Genomic DNA, 26615 nt, shown 5'->3' on the forward strand with positions numbered 1-26615 from the left:
GCCTCCCAAATAGCTGGGATTACAGATGTGCACCACCATGCCCAGTTAATTTTTGTGTTTTTAGTAGAGTCGGGGTTTCACCATGTTGGCCAGGCTGGTCCTGAACTCCTGACCTCCTGATCTGCCCACCTTGGCCTCCCAAAGTGCTGGGATTACAGGCGTGAGCCACTGTGCCAGCCGTGTTTGACTTTTCAAAGGAAAAGTGGCCATGTGGCTTTGCAAATGTGTTGCAAGCTCTATTTTTATTGTTCCCCCCGCCAGAGAATGGAATTCCAGATCGCAGCTTGTGAGAGCTGTAAGGGATACTTTCATACTTTCATCCCCTGGTTCCTATACAGGGAGGAGGAATCTGAGGCTCAGAGAACTACGGTGACTTACTAAGGTCCCTCAGTGAGTGAGGCCGGAGGAAGACTTTTGGCCATAGCTTCCCTGAAGCCAGAGCTAGGCACAATGTTGATGTCACCCAGGCAACAGGGATGGTGCCCTCTGCCCACCTAGCTAGCCCTGACTCATGCTCTGAGTCCCTGCTGTGAGAGGTCTCTGCTGACTCCCACCCCGATTGGAGCAGGTTAGTCAGCTTTGAGGTGCAGCCTCCAGTCTGCACCTCAAATTCCGAGACTCTCATTCGAGGCATTTGGTGTTGCCTCATTTCTGTGCCCAGGACAGGGCTTGGCACACAGGAGGTGCCTTCTGGGTGCCCGCCAGTCAAGGGTTTCCGTTTTCGTGTCATTTAGGTATTCCCTTGCCATTCGTGCCTTTAGGTAACCCCTTGAGCAGCCTAAAGAAGCCTATGGACTTCTCCGAGTAATTTTTCAGCATATTTTACTGATGTGAAATACACGCACGGAAAAGTGCACAAATCCAAAGTGTACTTCCGTGCATCTTCATAAAGTGAACACACTTGTAGCCTAAGAACCCAACCCTACCAGCGCCTGGCAGACCCTGGCCCGCTTCCAGTTTCGCCTACCGAGCAAGGTTTTTGAGTGAAACCGGCGGGCCGGAGCGAGTTTCAGCTTGACGGGGCGGGGCCCGCGCGAGTTGCCGGGCCGTGAGTGTGGGGACCGTGGGTGTGCACGGGGTGGAGGGACCTGAGGGGGCTCAGGGTGCGCGCGTTCAGGAATTAATTTGCCAGGGCTTCTGTGGCGCTCCGGATTGGGGGTTGTTTGGGGAATCGGGCGTCGGCTGCGGAGGGAGCCACAAGGGCAAGGGGAGGGGGCGGGGCCCTGAAGGGGTCGCAGGGGCGTGACCGGCGGGCGTGGAGGCGGGGCCTCGGCAGGCTCGGGGGCGGGGCCGGCGGGCGCGCGCACGCGTCCGGCGCGCCCCCTCCCGGCCGCCATGTTGGCTGGTGTGTGGGTGTCAAACGGAGCCAGACGCGGCGGCGGCTGCTCCGCGGGCTCAGGTCTCTCCCGCCTCCTCAGCGCTGCCGGTGGCCGCAGCGGCGCACCCACGCCGGCCCGGAGGAGCACAGGTGAGCCAGAGCCCGTGGGGCTCCGGGGCCAGAGCGGGCTCCCGGGGCGCGGACCCTCCCCTCTCCAGAGCGCGGACGCCCACAGAGCACCGGCTCCCACACCTCATTTGCCCCTCTCAGAGCATGCATCCTTGCCATCCCGCTGGTCCCTACCCCAGGCTCTTGGGGTTCTCCTTCTTTCCAACCAGGCCCCGCCCCACGGGCTGGAGCATGGCCCCCTCCCCATCTGGATCCAGCTTTCAGCTGCAAGGATCTCCCCTCTTACCCGTCCCTATCACCGAGAGCTTCCTTCTGTGTCCCCAGAGTTCAGGGCGTCCCTCACTCCCACCTCAGATCCGGAAGCCCCCTTTATCTTGGAACAACCCCGCCCCCCTCCCCAGACCCCGTTCCTCCCTTCCCCGGGGCCGGCACCCCTTCCTCCCGAGCCCAGCCTGGTCTCCCGCCCGCCCCCGTGCAGAACCCGGCCCGGGCGCACTCCGGGAATCGGGGAGGGGTCCTTTTCTCTGTCTGGGATCCGGCCCGTCTCACCTTTCCTGGGGGCCTTAGCGGCGCCCCCTTCCGTCCTCGGGGACCAGGTTCCCCACTCCCCAGCCCCCACCCCCACTGAACAGCGGGGACGGGGGCGGAAGAGCCAGGCTCCAGCTGCCTTTTGTTCCGCGTGGGATGACAGAGGCCCACCCGGCCCGGCGGTCCTGCTCGGCTGATCTGGGTGGGTGAATGGGAGCGTGGGGGCTGGCGTCTTCTAGGAGACGCTTCTTTTTCCGTATGGGGCGGCTCCCCCAGAGCGGAGCGAGTTGGAAGGCTGGCCTTTGCTAGAGGAGTCGGTGCCAACAGGTTTTTGTTTGAGACCTGAAGTTTGCCCAGTGGCTTTGCCTGGGGCAGCTTGAGCTCCCTGTGAACCCCCGCAGGAGCTCGTGGAAGGCCATTTCTGCGCCCAAGGACTCCATCTGGGCGACTCCTTCACTGTTGTGCTGCCCTGGGGACGTATCTAAAATCTGCACTTTAAGAGCGGAGAGGGCGTAATCATCAATAGGGTTCAGATGAGGGAAACTGACGCCCAGAAATGCAGTAATTTGCCCAAGGTCATGCAGCAATATTGTGTGAGTGCAGAACTAACTGGAAGCTACGTCTCAAGGGCTCTGTTTACCACATTTAATAACTTTTTTTTCTTAGGGAGATGTTCAGGACCCTACCTTCCTCTTCATTTTTTTTTTTAATTTTTTATTGCATTTTAGGTTTTGGGGTACATGAGCAGAGCATGCAAGACAGTTGCGTAGGTACACACATGGCAGTGTGTTTTGCTTCATTTCTCCCCTTCACCCACATTTGGCATTTCTCCCCAGGCGAAATACCTCCCCACCACCCCCTCCCACTGGCCCTCCCCTTTTCCCCCCAGTAGACCCCAGTGTTTAGTACTCCCCTCCCTGTGTCCATGTATTCTCATTTTTCATCACCCACCTATGAGTGAGAATATGCGGTGTTTCATTTTCTGTTCTTGTGTCAGTTTGCTGAGGATGATGTTCTCCAGATTCATCCATGTCCCTACAAACGACACAAACTCATCATTTCTGATTGCTGCATAATATTCCATGGTGTATATGTGCCACATTTTTCCAATCCAGTCTATTATCAATGGGCATTTGGGTTGATTCCAGGTCTTTGCTGGAATCAACCCAGTGCTGCAGTGAACATTCGTGTCCATGTGTCCTTATAGTAGAACGATTTATAGTCTTTTGGTTATATACCCAGTAATGGGATTGCTGGGTCAAATGGAATTTCTATTTCTAAGGCCTTGAGGAATCGCCACACTGTCTTCCACAATGGTTGAACTAATTTACATTCCCACCAACAGTGTAAAAGTGTTCCTTTTTCTCCACATCCTCTCCAGCATCTGTTGTCTCCAGATTTTTTAATGATCACCATTCTAACTGGCATGAGATGGTATCTCAATGTGGTTTTGATTTGCATCTCTCTGATGACCAGTGACGATGAGCATTTTTTCATATGATCGTTGGCCTCATATATGTCTTCTTTCGTAAAGTGTCTGTTCATATCCTTTGCCCACTTTTGAATGGGCTTGTTTGTTTTTTTCCTGTAAGAAAGTGGGCAGGAAAATATGAGAAGGAATGAGTTCTTCTTTTTCACCTCCAGAAAATACCCTGTAAAAGAAGGGATTGGAACAGGGGGTTAAAATGATGGGGAAAGGTGAATCTTAAGAATCCAAGCTTCCTCTCGTTATGTAATATGATGAAGATTTGGCTGAAAACGTGTGTCTTGTAGCTCTAGATACAGAATGCTAAGTACTGACAAAATCTGATGCTGAATCTGGCACAGCAGTGATTGAGTTAGCACTGATAATTAAGTTTTCATGTGTATTTAAATGAACATCAAAAGGGACTACAGTATGCTTCTGAATGGTACTGAATTTGTTTTTGGGACAAGTGATTGTGTTGGGGAAGCCCACCTAGACCTTTAAATTTTTTTTTTTTTGAGACGGAGTTTCACTCTTGTTACCCAGGCTGGAGTGCAATGGCGCGATCTCGGCTCACCGCAACCTCCGCCTCCTGGGTTCAGGCAATTCTCCTGCCTCAGCCCCCTGAAATAGCTGGGATTACAGGCACACGCCACCATGCCCAGCTAATTTTTTGTATTTTTAGTAGAGATGGGGTTTCACCATGTTGACCAGGATGGTCTCGATCTCTTGACCTCGTGATCCACCCGCCTCGGCCTCCCAAAGTGCTGGGATTACAGGCTTGAGCCACCGTGCCCGGCTTTTTTTTTTTTTTTTTTTTTTTTTTTTTAAGTTGGGGTTTCACCATGTTGGTCAGGCTGATCTTGAGTTCCTGACCTCAGGTGATCTGCACGGCTTGGCCTCCAAAGTGCTTGGATTACAGGCGTGAGCCACCACACCCAGCCGACCTTTAAATCTTTTGTTATTATTTTTTTGCTGCGGAGTCTCACTCTGCCACCCAGGCTGGAGTGCAGTGGCACAGTCTCGACTCACTGCAACCTCTGCCTCCTGGGTTCAAGTGATTTTCCTGCCTCAGCCTCAGGGTAGCTGGGATTACAGGCACACACCACCACACCCAGCTAATTTTTGTATGTTTAGTAGAGACATACATACATAGTTTTTCACCATGTTGGCCACGTGGGTCTCTAACTCCTGCCCTCAGGTGATCTGCCCACCTCAGCCTCCCAAAGTGCTGGTATTATAGGTGTGAGGCACGGCGCCCGGCCTAAATCTTTATCTGTATTTTTGCTTTTACATTTTAAAAGCTTATTTTTTTCCCCTAGTTCTAAAATTGGGCTAGTCATTTTTCCCAGTCTCACTGGGCTATTCTTTTGTAAGCGTGGAATGAGATACAGGTTACTAAAGACTTTGGTAAAGTGTAAATTACCATAAGGCATGATTCAGGACTGTGTCCCACAAGTCCCTGACTCAGAGCCAGTTTGGATTGTCTTGTGGGATGTACCAAGTTCCTCCGGTTTACAGAGGGTTTTTGCCTCTCTAAAGCCTGAGCTGGCCAGATGGAGAGCTCTGTGGAAAACTCTTCAGCAGTGTGCCAAGCACTTGAGGTGTGAAGAAATGTAAAACTTTCAAGTGATAATATCTAGCATCGTATATGCAGCCTTGAAAAATGACCCAACCATTGTTGAAATTCTCTGTATTATTAACTCTCTTCGGTGATGAGCCGAGAGGATTTCTGGAGAATTGGGATTCTGATAAGAGTCCTGCAAAAGTTGAAAAGCTTTTGGGACTCTGATTTATTTTAATAGTTTGGCTTTTCCTGAACTTAAAGGAAGGACAGTTTTTTTGGGGGGGACTTTAATTAGGAGGAGTGGCAACTTTCAGTTGTAAACTGAAGTACTAAGAGATTTTTATGCATGTAGTTGTCCTTGTCATACTTTTGGAAAGTACATTAAAATTTTCTAAGCTTTCCGGCAATTCTCACTGTTCCTATAACCTTCCTGTCTGGCTTATAGGGTGTGAGGGACCACGATTGTGGTCATTTTATGGCATTTGTACCTGGTGACCCTGAGCCTTGGAGAAGTCCAAGGGCTTGGATTTGGGGATTTTTTTTTTTTTTTGTGACAGAGTTTCACTCTCTCACCCAGGCTAGAGTGCAGTGGTGTGATCTTGGCTCACTGCAACCTCTGCCTCCTGGGTTCAAGCTATTCTCCTGCCTCATCCACCTGAGTAGCTGGGACTACAGGCATGTGCCACCATGCCTGGCTGATTTTTGTATTTTTAGTAGAGACAAGGTTTCACCATATTGGCCAGGCTGGTCTTGAACTATTGACCTCAAATGATCCCCCTATCTTGGCCTCCCAAACTGCTGGAATTACAGGCATGAGTCACCATGCCTGGCCTTGGATTTGGGGAAGTTGAGGCTTGAAAAGATGTGAGGAATCATCTAGTTTGTATCCCCTTTTTGTTGGCTGGACTTTTAACTCATGTATTTGGTGTCAACAGACCTCTTCTGTCGATACTTTGCCAGCTAGCACCCCAATGTTTGGCCCTTTTTTTCTCCTCTGTCCCTACCTTCACTACCCCACGAAGTCTTTTGGTATACTTAAAACATCTGTGTATCTGGGGCTCGTGTGACACTGTGACATCTTTGAGGCCAGTGGTCACCCTGTCTTTACTTCCACAGTACCAGGCTCAGTCTCTGATAGAAGGTTGGTGCTCAGTAAAGCTCTGTCATTAGTAGTCCTTGAGGCAGGGGAGCACATTTTTATGGCTCCCTTACTGCAGGCTCTACTGTTCTGTCACAGTGTTGCAGAAATCACTGCTGTTGGTCCAGCAATTGTATGTCAGTTGTGTAGGTTTATCTACCGCATCTGCAGGTGAGGAAACTGAGGCCCAGGGAGCTTAAGTTACATGTTTGAGGTTGCACAGCCAATAAGTAATTTGAACAAATCTGTTAGACTACAAAATTTTGTTATACCCATTATCTACTTTGAGGACCAAGTCTCAAGGGGATGAAGGGACACGCTGCAAGTTAACAGTGGACTGAGGGATGTGGGGTGTTATGATTAAGGTGGTTGAGGATGGGAAGAGCATTTGTTTTTGTTTTTTGTCAGATGCATTGTGGAATGATTCAAAGCGTCATCTGTGTAATTCCCATGCCTGGGTCCCTTCTACTCCACTGGCCCCTGTAGAAGGCCCCACAAAATAATAGATATTTATTTAAACTATAGGATAAATTTGTGGTCTGAAAATCACTACCAAGTTTATTTAGAAGGTTGGGAGTTGGAAATGATGAGATTTCTGGCTCTTTCCTAACCTTAGAACCTTTGAAAACACTGTGGTTTGAATGTCAATAATTAATGGATTATTTTAGCTGAAAGACGTTAGATTTGGGGTTTGATTAAAAAAAAAAAAAAGCCTAGGCCGACCATGGTGGCTTATGGTTGTAATCCCAGTATTTTCAGGAGGCTGAGGCGGGTGGATCAATTGAGGCCAAGAGTTTGAGGCCAGCCTGGCCAATGTGGCAAAACCCCATCCCCACCAAAAAATACAAAAACAGCCAGCCATAGTGGCATGCACCTGTAGTCCCAGCTACTCAGGAGGCTGAGGCAGGAGAATCACTTGAACCTGGGAAGGGGAGGTTGCAGTGAGCCTCCAGTCTGGGTGACAGAGTGAGACTGTCTCAAAAAAAAAAAAAAAAGAAAAAAAAGTCTGCCTTCTTTTGAACCAGATCTGCAACATTGTTAAAATGCTCCCTGTGTATGCATTGGATTCTTTCTGGTGACTCATTCCCCTGGTACCTGGGTGCTCGAGCCTCTTTTGTTCCTGGGCACAGAAAGTCCTTTTCCTGATTCTGTTTCATGTTGGTCCTGGTCTTGGCAGAGTGTGCTGTACTTTCAAGCCCTCTAGAGACTGAACAGGTAACTTAATTCTTTCTGTTCAAAGCAATACAGGGAATTGGACGTGCAAAGGGCTGTAAATAAAGGGACTCCCCGTCTTCTTTTCATGGTAACCCTGTTGATACATAGAACAGGGAAATGTAGGCTCCTCCTGGGGGATGGCTGATCATTTAGGGCTAATGCATGATGTGAATTTAAAAGCATTTATAATTAATCACTTCTGAGTGCAGGCTTCAATCTTCCTCTTGGTCCCACCCCTCTTAGGTAGTTGCACGTTGCAGCAGCTCAATATCTGAAAATACCGGTGGTACAGACAATTTGGCTTCAAAGGTCGTGTGGCAGATAGCTTTGGAATAAAGTGTGGGTACTAATGGGCCTCCTGGCTGGATGACTTTGGGCACTTGAATCACTGAGCTTTGGCTTCCTCATTTCTAAAGTGGGGCTCATAATCACTACTTCATGGTATAGACTAGCCATGTTTCTCAAACTCCATTGTGTAGCAGAAGCACCCAGAGGGCTTGCTGAACACATGGCTGGAGCTTCACCCCACTGTTTCTGATTAGGGAGGGGAGGCCTGAGAATGTGCCTTTTTTTCTTGAGACGGAGTCTTGCTCTTTCGCCAGGCTAGAGTGCAGTGGCACAATCTTGGCTCACTGCAATTTGCGTCTCCCGGGTTCAAGCGATTCCCCTGCCTCAGCCTCCTGAGTAGCTGGGACTACTGGCAAGTGCTACCATGCCCGGCTAATTCTTCTGTATTTTAGTAGAGTTGGGATTTCACCATGGCCAGGATGATTTTGATCTCCTGACCTTGTGATTCGTCTGCCTCAGCCTCCCAAAGTGCTGGGATTACAGGCGTAAGACACTGCACCCAGCCTTTTTTTTTTTTTTTTTTTAATAAAGATGGGGTTTCACCATTATGGCCAGGCTGGTCTAGAACTCCTGACCTCAGGTGATCCACCCACCTCGGCCTCCCAAAGTACTAGGATTACAGGCGTGAGCCACCGCACCTGGCCTTTTTTTTTTTTGAGACGGAGTTTCACTCTTGTTACCCGGGCTGGAGCGCAATGGCGCGGTCTCAGCTCACTGCAACCTCCGCCTCCTGGGTTCAGGCAATTCTCCTGCCTCAGCCTCCTGAGTAGCTGGGATTACAGGCACGCGCCACCATGCCCAGCTAATATTTTGTATTTTTAGTAGAGACGGGGTTTCACCATGTTGACCAGGATGGTCTCGATCTCTTGACCTCGTGATCCACCCGCCTTGGCCTCCCAAAGTGCTGGGATTACAGGCGTGAGCCACTGAGCCCGGCCTTTTATTTTATTTATTTTATTTTATTTTTAAAAAAAGACAGAGTCTTGCTCTGTCGCCCAAGCTGGAGTGCAGTGGCACAGTCTTGGCTCACTACAACCTCCGCCTCCCAGGTTAAAGCAATTTTCCTGCCTCAGCCTCCTGAATAGCTGAGATTACAGGTGTGTGCCACCATGCCTGGCTAATTTTTTATATTTTTACTACAGATGGGGTTTCATCATGTTGGCCAGACTGGTTTCAAACTCCTGACCTCAAGTGGTCCGCCTGCATTGGCCTCCCAAAATGCCAGGATTATGGGTGTGAGCCACCGAATCTGGCAGAGAATGTGTATTTTTAGCCAGCTTTTATGTGCTACTCATAGTGCTGGTTTAGGGAACAAATTTGGGAACCTTGGCTGAGAGGACTGAATAAGAGGGCGTGTAAGGTGTCTAGCACCTGCTGGCTGTGCAGTAGGAACTCAGAAATGACACTGAAATGTTTCTAAATATTGCTCCTAATATGCTGGATGGCATGATATTTGGAAAGGAAATTTGTGTTTTCACTTCATTCTTTATTGACTGTAATTTGGACTGAGGTTGCAGGGATTATCACTATGTGGGTTAATTGAGATGCTTTCCTTAATGAAGGGAACAGAAGATGTCAGTGTCTTTCAAAAAGGCTGTAAATCTTGGATTCTCTTGAAAAAGCAGGTTCATTCTGACACATCTTGCAGGAAGTTTGCTGTCTAGGCTTTTTAGAATTGTAACTTGGGGGCTGGGTGTGGTGGCTCACGCCTGTAATTCCAGCATTTTGAGAGGCTGAGAGGCTGGTGGACCACTGGAGGCCAGGAGTTGGAGACCAGCCTGGCCAACATGGCGAAACCCGGTCTCTACTAAAAATACAAAAATGAGTCAGGTGTGGTGGTGTGGGCCTGTAGTCCCAACTACTAGGGAGGCTGAGGCACAAGAATTGCTTGAACCCGGGAGGCAGAGGTTGCAGTGAGCCGAGATTTTGCCACTATACTCCAGCCTGGGTGAGGAGTGTGACTCTTCTCAAAAAAAAAAAAAAAAAATTATAACTTGGAAAGGTTGAGGGAATAATGTTGGTGGGTCTTACTAGACTTGCACAGGGCTGTTTGGGATGGACCACTGATGTTAATGGAAGTTGCTTCTCCTCCTTCCAACAATTCAGATTTAATACTCTTTCATGTTTACAGTTTGCAGTTCAAATATTTTTTCTCCAGTGGTAGTTATCAACTTGTCCATTAAAACAAACTGTGCAGGGAGGCGTATATGGGCCCAGATGGCTTTTGAATAGTTCCTGTGTGCCAGGCCTTACGTTACTGATTTTATGCACTGTGTTTAATTTTCATGGTGGTCCTGCAAGTCCTGTCACCATTTCTCTTTTTGCATTTTAGAAAACTAAGAGGAGTTTAGTAATCTGCCCCAGGCCACACAGCTAGTAAGTGCCCCAGCTGGTATTTGCTGCCACCGGTGTCAAACTCAGAACTGCTTTATTTATATGACCTCATCTGCAGCTGTGGCAGGCGTGCCCATTACCTCACTGTATCCTCACAACAGCCCCAAGAGGTAGGCTGAGCAAGCTGGGGTTGGGAAGAGGCAAGCTTGGTCACGGGCACCCAGCCAGTGGCTGGCTGGACCTGAATTCAGTCCCACACCTGTCTGATTTTGGAGCTTTATGAAGTTGTTTCTATGACAACATCTCACCTCTCTGTCAGGCTAAGCCGCCTGGATGTGTACAACAGGGATCTCGGGCTACCCCAGCTGGCTTGACCCCAAGGAAGTCTGTGTAGGCTGGTAAGGGTTTTTGTGTTTGCAAAGCTGTGTTAAAATAATTGGCCAAATTCCTCTTTGAGCGAAGGGATATTTCTTTTTACTTTGTGATCCTGCAGCTCCGCATACTGGTGTGGGTACTAAGGACTGAGAACCCTCTACTAATGCTATTGCTGGGAGGCTGAATCACCTGAGGTTAGGAGTTCGAGACCAGCCTCATCAACATGGTAAAACCCCATCTCTACTAAAAATACAAAATCAGCTGGGTGTGGTGGTGTGCCCCTGTAGTCCCAGCTACTCACGAGGCTGAGTCAGGAGAATCGCTTGAACTCAGGAGGCAGAAGTTGCAGTGAGCCAAGATCACACCACTGTACTCCAGCCTGGGTAACAGTGTCTCACCAAAAACAAAAAGGGGGGGTGTCAAATTCATATGAAATTTGGTAGTTTTTTTTTTTTTTTTTTTTTGAGATAGAGTCTTGCTCTGTTGGCCAGGCTGGAGTGCAGAGGCACCATCTCAGCTCACTGCAACCTCCACTTCCCCAGGTTTAAGTGATTCTCCTGCCTCAGCTTCTCTAGTAGCTGGGACTAGAGGCGTGTGCCATCACACCTGGCTAATTTTTGTGTTTTTAGTAAAGACGGCCAGGATGATCTCGATCTGCCTCGGTGGTGATCCACCTGCCTCGGCCTCCCAAAGTGCTGGGATTACAGGCATGAGCCATTGTACCAGCCGGAATTTGGTAGTCTTAAAAAGTTACATGTAAAGTATCTCCTTCCCCATCAGGCAATTAACACCTGGGTTCTAGCCAACGGGTATTTTCTCCTGGTCTTACAACGTCCAGGGTGGGAAGGCTCGGGTGTGAGCACTTTCCCAAGGTTTGAGCACTTCTTGCAGCTCGCCAGCCAAAGAATGGTAAACAGCTATGTGTTGGTGCCTGCCCTGCACTTGTGGGAGGCCCTGGAGGCTTGGACTTGAGTTTGTTTTCTAAATGCTTTAAGACTCTGAGATGAATAAATCAATGTGAGCAAAAAGTTGTACTAAGAGCTCCCCCCCCACCAAAAAAAGGTCCTCACAATAAAGGGATATGGACAGGTTACAACAGTCACTTTTTTTTTTTTCCCAAAAGCAAACCCTCCCTGTGTGCCTTTTTGATACTCAGAGCTGTCCTGGGAATATAATGACTGTACTATGGATGACAAAATTTGGGAAACATCTGATTGGAGAAAGAATTTGTCACTTTATGAGAAGCAGCTGGGAGATGTGGAAGTATAAGTATATCAAGAACAGTTTTATGACTGAGGCCAGTGTCACCGTGAAAAATGCAGAACATATGATCTAGAGGCGAATAATGGGTATAAATGAAATGCCACCAAGAACTTAGTCTAATTGAGAAGACAAAGTTAATATTTGTGAGACAGAAACTAGCAGTTTGTTGAGCCATGATTTTGATTCTTTGTTGGGATGAAGAATGGAGAAAAAAATCTGCAAGAGTCAGGGAGGGCATCAGGAGATAGGATTTGAGCTGGACCTTGAAGAACAAGGAACACTATCCCTAAGTGGAAGGCAGATGGGCGGGTATTTTGGATCTCAGGAGCAGCAGGAGTTAAAGCTTGAGATGGCATGGGGTAGGTGCCATGAGTGTGTGCAGGGTCTTGTAGCCGGCACCGGGTGGATGCCTGCTGGGAGCAGTGAGCACCCAGGTGGCTTGGGGTTTGGTTTTCTGGGTAGTAGGGAGCAGGGTAGGTCTTGAGGAATGGGTGCCACCTCAAGTGTTGGGGGAAGGGGGCCTCTGGCAGTGGCCTGTGCAGTAATCTCTGTGGGTGGGGCCTGTCCCAGACTGGATTCCTGCGACTGGCTAGATAGCAGTTCTGGAGATGGAGGGTAAAGAGAAGCCAGAGTTGAGTTCTGTTTGGGGAGAAGAGGGAGCTTCAACTCTGGCTGGGAAGTTTGGATTTGACACTCTGGGAGCCTGCAAATCATGTGGCCTGGAAAGCTAAAAAAAAATGCCCATGATGGGGCTCTACCCTAGACTACTGGGGAAAGCCAGTAATTTTTAGAAGTACCCCCAGACAATTCTCATAGTCTGTGTGGGTTGAGAAGCTGAGCTGCGTGCTCAGAAAAGCCTTTGGGAGTGTCAGGGATTGGAAGGGGAGAATTAGAGCCAGATGAAGCCTTTGAAGTAATGTGTGGGGACTGGGTTCCTGAGCTGTTGTAGAATGACTGTGGATGGGCTCATGGAATCAGGGCTGGAAAGGAACTGGCAGGAATGATCACTCTGGCTGAAGTATGCCTGTAAGCTACCTTGGAAAAGAAGTTTAGCAGAAAGTTTAAACAAGGGACGGGCAGAAGAGACTGTGATCCACTGATTGGGCAAGCCTCCTGTCAACCTGCATTTTAGCCTCAGAGCAGGTTCTTATCTGCTCTCTCACGCTTGCTAGCCAAGTTCCTCCCCATACCCTAAATTGTAATGACTGCAGCAGATAGTACTTGTAAAATTTTAAATTACATTTCTTTAATTTTACTAAAGATAGTTATAATGTAGAGTTACTAATTTAGATAGATTCTTATTAAAGTCTAGAAGAGAGGTATTACATAGTACAGTTAATGCGTGTCACAATATCATTATAATATGTGGTATTTCAGTCAAAAAATGAATTTATAGTCCACTTCATTTATTCTTTTTTTCTTTTGAAATTGAGTTTCACTCTTGTTACCCAGGCTGGAGTACAATGGCTTGATCTCAGCTCACTGCAACCTCCGCCTCCTGGGTTCAAGCAATTCTCCTGCCTCAGCCTCCCGAGTAGCTGGGACTACAGGTGTGCGCCACCATGCCCATCTAATTTTTTGTATTTTTAGTAGAGACGGGGTTTTACCATGTTGACCAGGATGGTCTTGATCTCTTGACCGCGTGATCCAGCCTCCCAAAGTTCTGGGATTATAGGCGTGAGCCACTGCGCCTGGCCCCATTTATTCTTAATGCTTATTGAGCACATATGTATTATGTGCTATTGGCTGAGAACACATCAGTGAATAAAATGTAAGGTCTTTCCAGAATAGTTCTTCATCTGCAGATGGTGGCTCTTGACTCAGTAACAAGTAATATTAGCTTTGGGAGATAGTTGGGGGAGGGAAGTTTAGAAAGTGGGGTCAAACACTGGGAATGGAACCTGGGAACCAGAGAAGGCTTCAAGGAAATAGTATGTAAGTTGAGTCTTGAAGGAAAAGTGGGAGTTCTTGGGGACAGAGATGAGAGCATCCTTGGCTGAGGGAGCTGCATTATGCAGACAGCTGAGCTGATCAAGGAAGGCACAAAGGAGGAAGAGCTGAACATGTGGCCAGGCTCAGCTGCCTGCTGACCAGGCCATCCAGGCAGGATAGGTAAGAGCTTGGTGAGGTTTGGCTCATGGGCTGTAGTTTTCACATAGCCTTTTGGCTTCGAGTGGGCAGGGCTGTGGGCCTTCCACCCCACCTGTAATCAGAGCATCTCTGCGCTGGTGAAAGTGAGGAGCTAAAAAGAGCCCACTTGACAAGTGTTCCTCTGCTGTTGAAGAACAACCAACGTTATTTGGAGCTGTGGTGAGCAAGCTGGTACCCTGAAGGTGGCTGGGAGGGAGAGACTGGGGGTTCTTCCAGAGGACCTGAAGAGCCCTTACTTTTTTCTGTTTTCATCTCCATGAGATGTGATTAAACAGTCCCTTGGAAATAGAACTCTTTTTTTCAGTTAAGCAGCTCTGTTTTCCAGAAATCCTTGGATAATTTTATGACCATGTGGTAAAAGTAAGGGACCTTGCATTAACTTGGGTTGAATTTCAGAGAGCTACTATGTGCTCGGCTCTGTGCTGGGCACCCAGGAAATGGTCCTCACCCTTGACTCTGCTTAAAGCAGTCTGGACTAGAAAAGTGGTCCTTGGGGAATAGGGGAGGGACAGCGGGGCGGGGGGAGCTGGGGAGGGATAGCATGGGGAGAAATGCCAGATGTGGGTAAAGGGGAGGAAGGCAGCAAAGCACACTGCCCCGTGTGTACCTATGCAACTATCTTGCCTGTTCAGCACATGTACCCCAAAACCTAAAATACAATTAAAAAAAAAAAGAAAAGAAAAGTGGTCCTTGGGTGGATTGAGCTCACAGATGTGTTTTGTTTGTGCCTCTTTCTAAACATTAAAATTGGTTGCTCTGTCAGTTTCCTATGGTTGCTGTGACCAATGCAGTGGCTTAAAACAACACGGTTGTATAGGCAGGAAGTCCAATACAGGCCTTCTTCAGTGGGCTGAGATTGTGGTGTAGTTTGGGCTGGCTCCTGCTGGCGGCTCTAGGGGAGAACCCGTTTCCCTGCTTTTCTAGCTTCTTGAGGCCTTCTGTGTTCCTTGGCTCGTGCTCCTTCCATTTTTAAAGCCAGCTGCGGCTTTCCAGTCTTTCCCACATGGTTTCTCTCTGACCCTGACTCTTCTGCCTCCCATTTCCATTTTTAAGGATCCTCGTGATTATATTGGGCACACTGAATAATCCAGGATTCTCTTTTTTAAAGTCAGCTGATTAGAAACTTAAAATCTTTTTTTTTTTTAAATTGAGATGGAGTCTCGCTCTGTCACCCAGGCTGGAGTGCAGTGATACCATCTTGGCTCACTGCAACCTCTGCCTCTTGGGTTCAAGGGATTCTCATGCCTCAGCCTCCTGAGTAGCTGGGATTACAGGTGTGTGCCACCATGCCCAGCTAATTTTTGTATTTTTAGTAGAGACAGGATTTTACCATGTTGGCTAGGCTGGTTTTGAACTCCTGACCTCAGCCAATCTGCCTGTCTCAGCCTGCCAAAGTGCTGGGATTACAGGTGTGAACCCCTGTGCCCTGCCAAGAAACTTAAATTCCAACTCCTACCTTAGTTCTCCTTTGCCACAAAACCTAACATATTCACAGGTTCTGGGATTAAGATGTGGGTATCTTTGGGAGGCCACTCTGCTGATCGTAGTTGCCAACATGAAAATCAGGAGATCTTACATAGCCTTCCAGTCTTGTAGCTTCATTGACAAATCAGAACACTTGGCAGCCTGGGGCCTGTACTGTTGCCTGGCAACAGTGGGTCAGAGCCAGTGTCTCTAGTTGGCGCTTGCGGGTGCCAGTTTTCCACAGTCCTCCGCCCTCCCCATGGTGCCTGCTGATTTCTCCTGGTTGTTTGGTCCCTGCTCTGGGGACAGAGGGGCTTATGCAGAGTCCAGTCAAGGCAGAATCCCCAATGCAGGGTGGCTGAGTTTGTCTGCCTCTCTGTTCATGCCCTGCTCTTTGCCCCCAGTACACCTCCACCCCTGCTTACTGCCTCTATACCCTTTCCTCAAAGCCTCTTCTGCCTCTGCCTGGCACATAATGTCTCTCCTTCTCTCTATGCCCTCCTCCCCCTGACCTCCAGGGCTCTACATTCCACGGCATTCTGGTGCTATTTTAGGTGGGATTGTTTGTGCCATGATTCCTTGTCTCTTGTCCCCTCCTTTTCTGGCCCCCAACACTAGTACATTCTGATGCCTTCCCTTTTATGTCTTGCATTGGTGTTTGTGAAAAACAAGTCTTTATCATGTACCTTTAGAGCAATATCCATTAAATCCAGGATCACACAACAAGAATGTAGTTGAACATCTGTGTGCTCTGCACTCTCCTAGACATTGGGAATGCCGTGGGGACTCCTGGCCTGCCTCTCCTATAGATCTAGTTGTAGAAGAGGGATAGGGGAAAGAGGTGGATAGGCAATCACAGTGTCAGCCTCTTACTGCATCTGGAGAGGCAGGATCTTGCTTCCTTCAGCCCCCAAGCCTGGAGGTGAGCTCTGTTTGCATTATGTGTTGGGTGGGATTGTTTGTGGGACATTTCATTGGAAAACCCCGGCATTTGCAGACCTCACCTAGACCCCAGCATTTTTAGTAGAGACAGGGTTTCAGCACATTGGCCAGGCTGGTTTCGAACTCCTGACCTCAGGTGATCTGCCACCTTGGCCTCCCAAAGTGCTGAGATCACAGGCATGAGCCACTGCACCTGGCCAGGTAGTTGAATTTTGAGCAGGCAACTTGGAGGCCTGGATATCATAGGTTGAGTATTCCTTCTCTGAACTGCTTGGGACTAGAAATGTTTTGGATTTTGGAGTGTTTACATATGTATAATGAGATATCCTGGGGATGGAACCCAAGTCAAAACATGAAATTCGTTTGTGTTTTGTATATACCCTACACAACTTGAAGATAATTTTTTTTTTGAGAGGGACTCTCACTCTCTTGCCAACCTGGAGTGCAGTGGCGCAATCTTGGCTAGCTGCAACCTCCGCCTCCGGGGTTCAAGCGATTCCCCTGCCTCAGCGTCCCGAGCAGCTGGGACTACAGGCTCGCGCCATGATGCCCGGCTAATTTTTTTTTTAAGATAATTTTATATAACATTTTAAGTAAGTTTATATACAAAACAAAGGTTTGATTGCATTTCGATTGTGACCTGTTGCATGAAGTCAGGTGTGGAGTTTTCCACTTGTGGCATCATGTTGCTGCTCAAGAAGTTTCTGATTTTGGAACATTTTGGTTTTGGATTTTCACATTAGGGATACTCAACCTGTATTGATTTGTAGTGTGAGAGACTAGGCTACACAGCTCCCTGCACTGCTGCCTGGTGATCTGAACTGGGGCTCTGATTATTTTCTGTGAGGCCTTTTGTGTGCCTTCTGTGGAGGGGCCTGCACTAAGTGAGTCTGCACTGTTGGGCTCAGGGTGGAACATAACTGGTTTGGCCACCAGAGTTTGACAGCTTAAGGGCAGCCATTATTTTATCTACAGAGTATATTATTAATATGTTAAAGATCTTTGGAAACGTACTTAAACACAAAATGAAACTTTTCATTATGGAGGATTTTAAACAAAAATAATTTGTGAACTCCCATCACTTAGCTTCAACAGTTTTAATTCTAGGCTCCCCATACCTCAGATGATTTTTTATTTTTTTTATTTTTTTGAGATGGAGTTTTCCTCTTGTTACCCAGGCTGGAGTGCAATGGCGCGATCTCGGCTCACCGCAACCTCCGCCTTCTGGGTTCAGGCAATTCTCCTGCCTCAGCCTCCCGAGTAGCTGGGACTACAGGTATGTGCCACCATACCCAGCTAATTTTTTGTATTTTTAGTAGAGACGGGGTTTCACCATGTTGACCAGGATGGTCTCGATCTCTTGACCTCATGATCCACCCGCCTCGGCCTCCCAAAGTGCTGGGATTACAGGCGTGAGCCACCGCGCCTGGCCACCTCAGATGATTTTGCTTTATTGGCAAATGCTTCAATATATTATCTCTCTAACAAAGAGTAGACTCTTTATAAACTTATTTTTAAGTGAAGAATGACCACCAGCCCTCGTAATTCTGATTCTTGTATTTCTATGTTTGAAGCTGATTTTTTTCAGTTGGGGAATAATTATATTTACACAAAAGCTTGACTGATTGATTGATTGATTGATTGACTGAGACAGAGTCTCACTTTGGCGCCCAGGCTGGAGTACAGTGGCATGATCTCTGCTCACGGCAGCCTCCACCTCCTGGGCTCAAGCCATCCTCCCATCTCAGCCTCCTGAGTAGCTGGGGCTACAGGTGTGTGTCACCATTGCTGGCTAATTTTTTGTAGAGATGGGGTTTCACCATTGCCCAGCTCCAGGCTGGTCTTTAACTCCTGAGTGCAAGAGATCTGCCTGCCTGGCCTCCCAAAGTGCTGGGATTGTAGGTGTGAGCCATCGCTCCCAGCCACCATAAGGATTTAAAAGTGAACCATTCTGTGGCATGTGGTACATTTATAGTGTTGTGCAACCATCACCACTGTCTAGTTTCAGAACTTTTTCATCACTCCAAAAGAAAATCCATGCTCATTAGGTAGTCACTCCTCAATTTCCCCAGCCCCTGGTATCCATTAACCTTCTCCGTCTCTATGGGGTTTGACCATTCTGGACATTTCGTATAAATGCGGTTACACTATATCTGACTTTTTGTATTGGCTTCCTTCACCTAGCATGTTTTCCAAGTTCATCCATGTTTTAGTATCTATCCGCACTTGATTTCTTTTTATGACCAGTAATATTTCATTGTATGGATATACCACAATTTATTTACTGGTGGACACTCATGTTGTTTCCACCTTTGGCTATTGTGAATAGTTGCTTTTTTTTTTTTTTTTTTTTGAGACAGGGTCTCACTCTGTCACCCAGGCAGGAGTGCAGTGGTGTGATCATGGCTCATTGCAGCCTTGACTTCCTGGGCTCAGACGATATCCTCACCTCAGCCTTCTGCGTAGCTGGGGCTGTAGGCCTAGCTAATTGTTGTATTTTTGGAGAGACAGTGTTTCAGTGTTGCCCAGGCTGGTCTCGAACTTCTAGGTTCAGGTGATCTCCCTGCCTCAGCCTCCCACATTGCTGGGATTATAGGTGTGAGCCGCTGTGCCCGGCCAATAGTTGCCATTTTAATTTGACTTGTCATTGCTTAACTTGAAATGTAGTGATGTGCCGCCTGGATCAAAAAGAAAATGTCACATGTGAGAGGGAAAGAGAGTGATTTGCTCTTGACTCTATTTGTTGTAATAAACACATTTTATAAGAATTTATAACTGTCAGTCATAGCGGCTCATACATGTAATCCCTGCACTTTGGGAGGCTGAGGGAGGATCATTTGAGGTCAGGAGTTTGAGACCAGCCTTGCCAACATAGTGAAAACCCTGTCTCTACTAAAAATACAAAAATTAGCCAGGTGTGTTAGTGTATACCTGTGGTCCCAGCTACTTGGGAGGCTGAGGTAGGAGAATCACCTGAACCTGGAGGCAGAGGTAGCAGTGTGCCAGTGAGCCAAGATTGTGCCACTGTATTCCATCCTGGGTGACAGCAAGACTCTTGTCAGAAAGAGAGAGAGAACTTACAACCGAAGTATAATAAACATAACAGAGCTCATGCCTGTAATCCCAGCACTTGGGAGGCCAAAGTGGGTGGATCACTTGAGGTCAGGAGTTCGAGACCAGCCTAGCCAACCTGGTGAAGCCTCATCTCTACTAAAAATTAAAAAATTAGCTGGGTGTGGTTGTGCACTCTTATAATCCCAGTTACTCGGGAGGCTAAGGCAGGAGAATCCCTTGAACCCAGGAGGCAGAAGCTGCAGTGATCTGAGATGCCACCACTGTATTCCAGCCTGGGCGACAGAGTGAGACTGTGTCAAAAAAAAAAAAAAATAAAATAAACATAACAAACTGTACTGCATATAATGTTAGTACATAAGTGACTCAGAGGCCTCTTCTGATTGTTTCTGGTGACCATTAAGCCTGCTCTAAAGACTGCTAGTCTGATGGGCAAACCCCACCCTTCTTAGTCTTGAGAGGGTGCTGTTGCAGGTGTGAGGATGAGCAGTGGCCTTTCTGAGCACTGGAGTGGAGGTGGGTGATCAGCAGCCTCTGGGACTTTGCCCTACTCCTGAGTTACAGGGACAGACTTCTGTTTTCATGAGAGTCATTAACAGAGGAGCTTGTTTTCCTGGATACCAAGTCAGTGCCTTTATTAACCTCAGTGACACAGCAAGAGTCTGTACCTTTGTCTTATGTTTGCATTGTCCTGATGGCATCGTTGTCAGTATGGAAGATAAAATGGATTTGGTAGTGTGTTTTATGTGCAGGGGACTGGTTCCAGTTAAGAGTATGTTTCCAGCTAAGAGTTAGAGGGCAGCCCCTAATGAGTAAGTAGCCAAGTACTGACTGGTGGGTATCCTTCTCAAGGGCTACTTCTGTGGAACTGTGCATTGAGAGATGCAGTAAGAAGTGGCCTTTGCCACGTCTTTGGTGGTTATGGTCACAGCGTTGGGCCTCATACTCCACTGCATCATGGTGTATGTCCTCTTGTGGAGGATGTGAGGGAGGCATTTATCTCAGGCCCAGGACAAGGAGAATCGTCTCTGGTGAATCTGGTTTGTTTTTTTTATCTTGTGGACAGTGTGAATTCTCTGGTTACCAGGAAGCTTCAGTTCAGAGCCATCATTTCCCAGCTGTAATGTGACCTGCACTTTGGGTTCTAACCTGGTCTTCTGGCTCAACTCCTACACCCCTTGTTTCCTTATTTATTGCTTGGGTTTCTTCATTTACTTTTTTTTTTTCTTTCTTTCTTTCTTCTCTGGATTTCTTTAAGCCAGTGATTCTCAACTTTGACTGTACTTTAATCAGCATCCTCTGGGGAGAGTTTTTTTTTAAGTGCCAGTGCTTGGCCCCCACCCCTTCTGTTGGCTTGATTGATTTTTTTTTTTTTTTTTTTTTGAGACAGAGTATTGCTCTGTTGCCCAGCTGGAATGTGGTGGTTTGCTCATAGCTCACTGCAGCCTCCAGCTCCTGGGCTCAAACAGCCTCCCTTCTCAGCCTCCTGAGTAGTTGGGATTACAGGCATGTTCAACCACATGCGGCTATTCATTTATTTATTTTTAGAGACAGAGTCTCATTTTGTTGCTCAGGCTGATCTTGAACTCCTAGCTTTAAGCAATCCTTCTGTCTCGGGCTCCCAAATTGTTGGTGTTACAGATCTGAGCCACCACATCCAATCCCTCCTCTTTTCATTGTTCTGGGATGGGGCCTGAGCAAAAATGTTTTCAGAGTTCTCCAAAAACTGGATGTGTTGGCCTACACCCATTATGCCAGCTACTCAGGAGGCTGAGATGGGAGAATTGCTTGAGCCTAGAAGTTTGAGACCAGCATGGGCTACACAGCAGGACTCTGTCTCAAAAAGAAAAAAAGTTCCTTGAAGATACCAGCCTGGGCTACACAGCAGGAATCTGTCTCAAAAAAAAAAAAAAAAAAGTTCCTTAAAGATTTGAATGTGTGGCCAGGTTTGAGAACTACTGCTTTAGGCCATTTAATGTCTTATTAGCATCAGGACAGGAATAAGTAATCAAAAAGGGTGGAGTCGAGGAGGATAACGGAACCAAAGGCCAGTGGTATGAGCTCAGAGAAGCCTCGTAAAGGAGATTATATAGCTTCCAGTGATTTTCAGCTGGTGGCACCCAGTGGGAAAGCTCTGAGGGGCGCCTCTCTTTATCTAGAACCACAGGAGAGAGGCTCAGCTCTTGGTCCAGGGTGGGTAGGAGCAACTTAAAATTTAGCTGTGAAGTCCATGGGTCTGTCTAATGGTGGCATGGCTTTGTCACAGGGTCTTCCGGGCTGTTCAGGACCCAAGTCCCACACTTGGAGCCTGATTTATGCTTAATACCATTTGCTGTATAATGTGAAATGTTTCTTTAAACAAACCGAACCCTAATTTCTCCCTTCCCCCTCAATAAAAAACAAACCCTAGATTTTCCTTTAGCTATTTTGTCTTTGAACAGAAATCTTGCTTTTTCTCCCTTCTTTGCCCTCTGATAATCAGTAGTTTTCAAAGACTGTGTAAAAGTCAGGTCTACCAAAACAGGCTATATGCAAGATGGTGTTTGCAGGGTGCATTTATTTTTTGTACCAGGTCCCATGGAGATTGTTTAGGATGCCTGTTTTAATGGTCATCAGAGAAGATTTGAAAGTATGCCTAAGTAGGAAGGACCAAACTAGAACCTGACCTATAGCCTTAGAACCTATAGGTTAAGTCCTAGTTTGGTCTGTAATCACTGTTAATATTTTTATTTATTTTCTCTCTTTTTTTTTGGCACGGGTGTCTCATTCTGTTGCCCAGGCTGGAGTGCAATGTCACAATCTTGGCTCATTGCATTCATTGCCTCTCAGGTTCAAGTAATTCTCCTGCCTCCACCTCCCGAGTAGCTGAAACTATAGGCACGTACCACCACACCCGGCTAATTTTTGTATTTTTAGTAGAGACAGGGTTTTGACATGTTGGCCAGGCTGGTCTCTAACTCCTGACCTCAGGTAATCCACCCGCCTTGGCCTCCCAAAGTGCTGGGATTACAGGTGAGCCACCACGCCCGGCCTGGTTTATTTACTCTTAAATAGATTGCGTTTGTTTAGTACTCAGGGGTCTTTATGGTCTCTGGAACCATATTGGAATGGTTCCGAGCTTTCCCTTGACTGGCTATGCTGGGAAGGGGTCAGCTGCCCACTGCGATTTGTTTTCTATTCAGGGAAGCTTTTGGTCCCGGTCTCCCATGTTCCAGGTGGTAAGTGTCTGTAGCCCGTCAGAGGCTTTGGGAGGCCAGGAGGGAGCTGTTTGGTAGGGGAGAGACTTTGTTGGACTGATAGGGTATGTTGTTGTTGTTTTGAGACTGAGTCTGGCTCTGTCGCCTGGAGTGCAGTGGCATGATCTTGGCTCACTGCAACCTATGCCTCCCAGGTTCAAGCAATTCTCCTGCCTCAGCTTCCTGAATAGTTGGGATTACAGGTGCCTGCGACTGTGCCTAGCTAATTTTTGTATTTTTAGTAGAGACAGGTTTTCGCCATGTTGGCCAGGCTGGTCTCAAACTCCTGATCTCAGGTGATCTGCCCACCTCAGCCTCCCAGAGTGCTGGGATTACAGGCAGGAGTCACTGCATCTGGCCGATAGGGCGTGTTAGCCAGTTAGGTGTGGGTAAGGGAAGAGGAATAAACACTGGCTCAGGTGACTGCTGGTGCTGGTTCTGATGCTGAGACAGAGTGTGGAGAGAAACTGGCTTGGTGGGGAAGATGCTTTCAGGGCCAAATAATGGGACCAAAGACTGCTAGCCCTGTGTGCATTTCAGAGACTTCCAGAATGGGGCAGAGACACTTAATGCTCTCTGGGCTTCAGTCTCCCCTGCATGAGAGAGTGGAACTAAATGGTCTCCAGGTCCTTTCCAATTCCAGCGTGCTTTGATTCTGTCTTTTAAGACTCCTCTATTGGGTGAGAGTTGCATTCCTGCTGGCAGTTGTTTGGTTGCTTCTGAGTGTGTTCTCTCTTTGGTGACATTGGGTTGGGTTGATAATGGGAAATTGGCAGTGGGTGTTAGCATATTCTTTCCACACAGTTTATTGCCTCTCTTTTCAGGAATTTTCAGAAGGGAAAACAGGCCAGTTCCTCAGGAAATATGTTTGCCTGAGTCTTAGCAGCTAATTGCTGTTTAACTTAGAGAGCTAGTCTAGGCTGTGGGTTAGACAGGTCACTTCAGGGTGACTGTGACATGCCAGTGTCTAGTAATTTTCTTCTGGGTGCCCTTGGCATTGATGCTGCATGTAGACAGCGTGGTTTGTGAGTCCCTGTGAGCAGGGTTCCCACACGGGAAAGGTCCCTGGATCCCTGCCCAGTGGTGTTGGGCCCACCTGACTGGTCGAAGAGCCAATGCCAGTCTTCCCACAGGACTGCAGCCACAATGTAGAACGGCTGTGTCAGTGAGTCTAGATGAGGGCCTGCCATGTATGTGGCTCAGTACACATTGGAAGTCTGCATGTGTGTGCCACATCATATTAACTAACAACTGGTGGATATTAGGGAAATCCATTTAATAGAAATTTAAAGGCTACTGTGAAGGAATTTTTTTTTCCATTTGGAAGAAAAAAATCAGTTTAGAATTTGGAACAGAGAAACAAATGTTACCTACCTTAAAAGAAAATTCATTCTATAACATGGTGGCTGCTGAATCAAGATCTTGGAAATTTGTTGTTTTTGAAAACCACCCTGTAAGGCTCATGGAAATACAATTTGGAATCCACTAGGTTCAGATTTTTCTCATTTGGTAGGTGATAGGGAAACATGGTTTTGCTGCTGTTTTCATCAAATGTGAGAGTTGTAGCTCATTGATCTGGCATCTTTTGAGTGTTGAGTCTTTTCAGAGGGAAATTCCCTGACTGGCGAATCTCTTCCCTTTAGGGGGTCAAAACTTTTCATCTTTACTTGCAGCTTTTGTGTTTTTCTCTTTTACGCTCTCCCTGTTCCCTGATTAAATGAAGGCCACAGTTGACTGTTTTCAGGGAAAAGGCCAAGGGTGCCTAGAGCAAGGTGGATTGGACTTTGTTCACAGATGGGCCTTGAGAGAGTTAGCCCTCCCTCCTAAGTGCCCAGAGGAAGGGGTTGACTTCATCATGGACATTCCACCTTCCTGCTTTGGACTGTGGTCTTTCTTCACTTGCTTTTCCTCATTTTGCTTGGAATGTGCTTTGCCTGTTGCATATCCACCTCATCTGCCCCCTTGTATACTCCATGGCTGGCCTAAAAGCTCAGTCTGCTGTTCTGTGTCCTTTAGACTTCCATGGTAGGATTATCATCTGTTTCCAGGCTCCCTGTGGACTGTATTGCTGGAGCTCTTTGCAGACGGGGACCATGTCTGATTGGCCTCCACCCTTTAGCACCAGCCCAGTGCCTGGCAGGTAGCAGGAGGGCGGGAGCTGAGGAGAAGGCTTGCTGCACAAGTGGATGCCAGGAGCTCTGGTTCTTCCCTCCTTGAATCTGCCACCTTGTGATGGGAGGGACACAGATCTGCTCAGGGCTGTGCTGGGTTTGTGCATGATGCTTTGGGCAGCCTACGGGAGAGGGCCAGGAGGAAGGAAACCCAGACTAGAGTGGATAGCAGGCTGGATGGGAACATGGACAGTGGGGGAAGCATTGAAGGCCATTTGCAGCCTTCCAGGTATGAAGCTGGAGGGGCCTGGAAGAGAGGCACAGAAAGGAAGGGACAGACATGGTAGAATCCGGGGTTCCTGCCCTTCAGCTTCACAGGTGTTGGTGCTGGGCTCTTACATGGGTGTGTGGCAGAAGGACACAGGTGGGATCTGGGCTGGTGGTCACTCCTGGGCTGCTCTTGGCGTTGGCGTCTCAGACCTGTTGGCCAAAGGCTTTGATGTGCCTCTGGTGTTTTTTTCTTTTTCTTTTTTTTTCTCACCCTGTTGCCTAGGCTGGAGTGCAATGGTCCTTTCTCGGCTCACTGTAACCTCTGCCTCCTGGGTTCAGATGATTCTCCTGCCTCAGCCTCCCGAGTAGTTGGAATTACAGGTGTGAGTCACTGTGCCTCGCCTCATTTTCTTTTTTTGAGACGGAGTTTCGCTCTTGTTACCCAGGCTGGAGTGCAGTGGCGTGATCTCGGCTCACTGCAACCTCCGCCTCCTGGGTTCAGGCAATTCTTCTGCCTCAGCCTCCTGAGTAGCTGGGATTACAGGCACAAGCCACCATGCCTATCTAATTTTTGTATTTTTAGCAGAGATGGGGTTTCACCATGTTGACCAGGATGGTCTCGATCTCTTGACCTCGTGATCCACCCACCTCGGCCTCACAAAGTGCTGGGATTACAGGCCTGAGCCACCACACCTGGCCTCTTCTTTTTTTAATGAGAATAGAACTTTTTTTTTTTTTTAATGAAGTGCTGTTTTGAATAGGCAATACAGTCACTTTTCTAAAATAAAAAGATATTAAAATACACTTTAGGAAATTTTGCCTCTCACTCCTGATCTTGTCGTCTCTGTCCTCCCTCCTCCCTGATAACTACCTGTAGTAGTTTGAATATCTTTCCAGTTTTTTTCCCTTTTTTTTTTTTTTTAGCCAGGCTGGAGTACAGTGAGTGGCACGATCTTGGCTCGTTGCAACCTCCGCCTCCCAGGTTCAAGTGATTCTCCTGTCTCAGCCTCCTGAGTAGCTGGGATTACACGCATGTGCCACCATGCCCAGCTAATTCTTATATTTTTAGTAGAGATGCGGTTTCACCGTGTTGGCCAGGATGGTCTTAATCTCTTGATCTCGTGATCCACCCACCTCGGCCTCCCAAAGTGCTGGGATTACAGGTATGAGCCATTGTGCTCGGCCCCTTCTAGTTTTTCTTAATGCAAGTACAACAAGCATAAATTGTATATTATTCTTTCTTTCTTTTTGGTAAATGAAAGATAGCATTCTGTATATACTGTTTTCACCTTATGCTTATTTTTTTTTTTTTTACTTATCCTAGAGATTTTTCCATATCAGTGCATGGAGAATCCTTGCCATTCTCTCTTTCAACTGTGTTGTATTGTGAAGTTGTCCCTATTTGAATGCTCACCCCTGACGAAGGGGACCTGGCTGTTTCCAGCTTGCTGTTTCATGACATGCCGGCAATAGTTGTCTCACCTGCACGTCATTTCCCACATTGCAGTGGTCCTGCAGGGTGGCATGCTGCAAGGACATTGCTGAGTCAAAGGGAGAACACAGTTGTAATTTTGACAGCTTTTGCCCAGTTGCCCTCTACAGGAGTTGTGCCATGCTGCACTCCTACCGGCAGTGTTGATGCCTGATTCCCCACGGCCTTGCCAACAGAAAGTTTAGTCAAATGCTTGG

The 26615-nt window shown here is 47.5% G+C and overlaps 1 protein-coding gene across 17 annotated transcripts in view; it reads left to right on the forward strand.

Annotated features, from left to right (window-relative positions):
- The first annotated feature begins 1335 nt into the window (after window positions 1–1335).
- Window positions 1336–26615, forward strand: part of EPN2 (epsin 2) — a 91719-nt gene continuing 66439 nt past the window's right edge. For 13 of the 17 annotated variants that reach the window (XM_035303106.3, XM_078373139.1, XM_078373142.1 and 10 more), the window contains exon 1: window positions 1336–1468. Coding sequence is in view for 1 of the 17 variants with exons in the window: in XM_008996429.4 (XP_008994677.1) it covers window positions 1336–1468 (133 nt within the window). In the remaining 16 variants the exon portion in view is untranslated. Of the gene's footprint in view, window positions 1469–17415; window positions 17514–26615 lie in introns of all 17 variants that reach the window. The other 4 variants (XM_054257006.2, XM_054257007.2, XM_054257008.2 and 1 more) reach the window with 1 other exon arrangement.

This window comes from Callithrix jacchus, chromosome 5 (assembly GCF_049354715.1).
Source record: "Callithrix jacchus isolate 240 chromosome 5, calJac240_pri, whole genome shotgun sequence".
Lineage (NCBI taxonomy): Eukaryota > Metazoa > Chordata > Mammalia > Primates > Cebidae > Callithrix > Callithrix jacchus.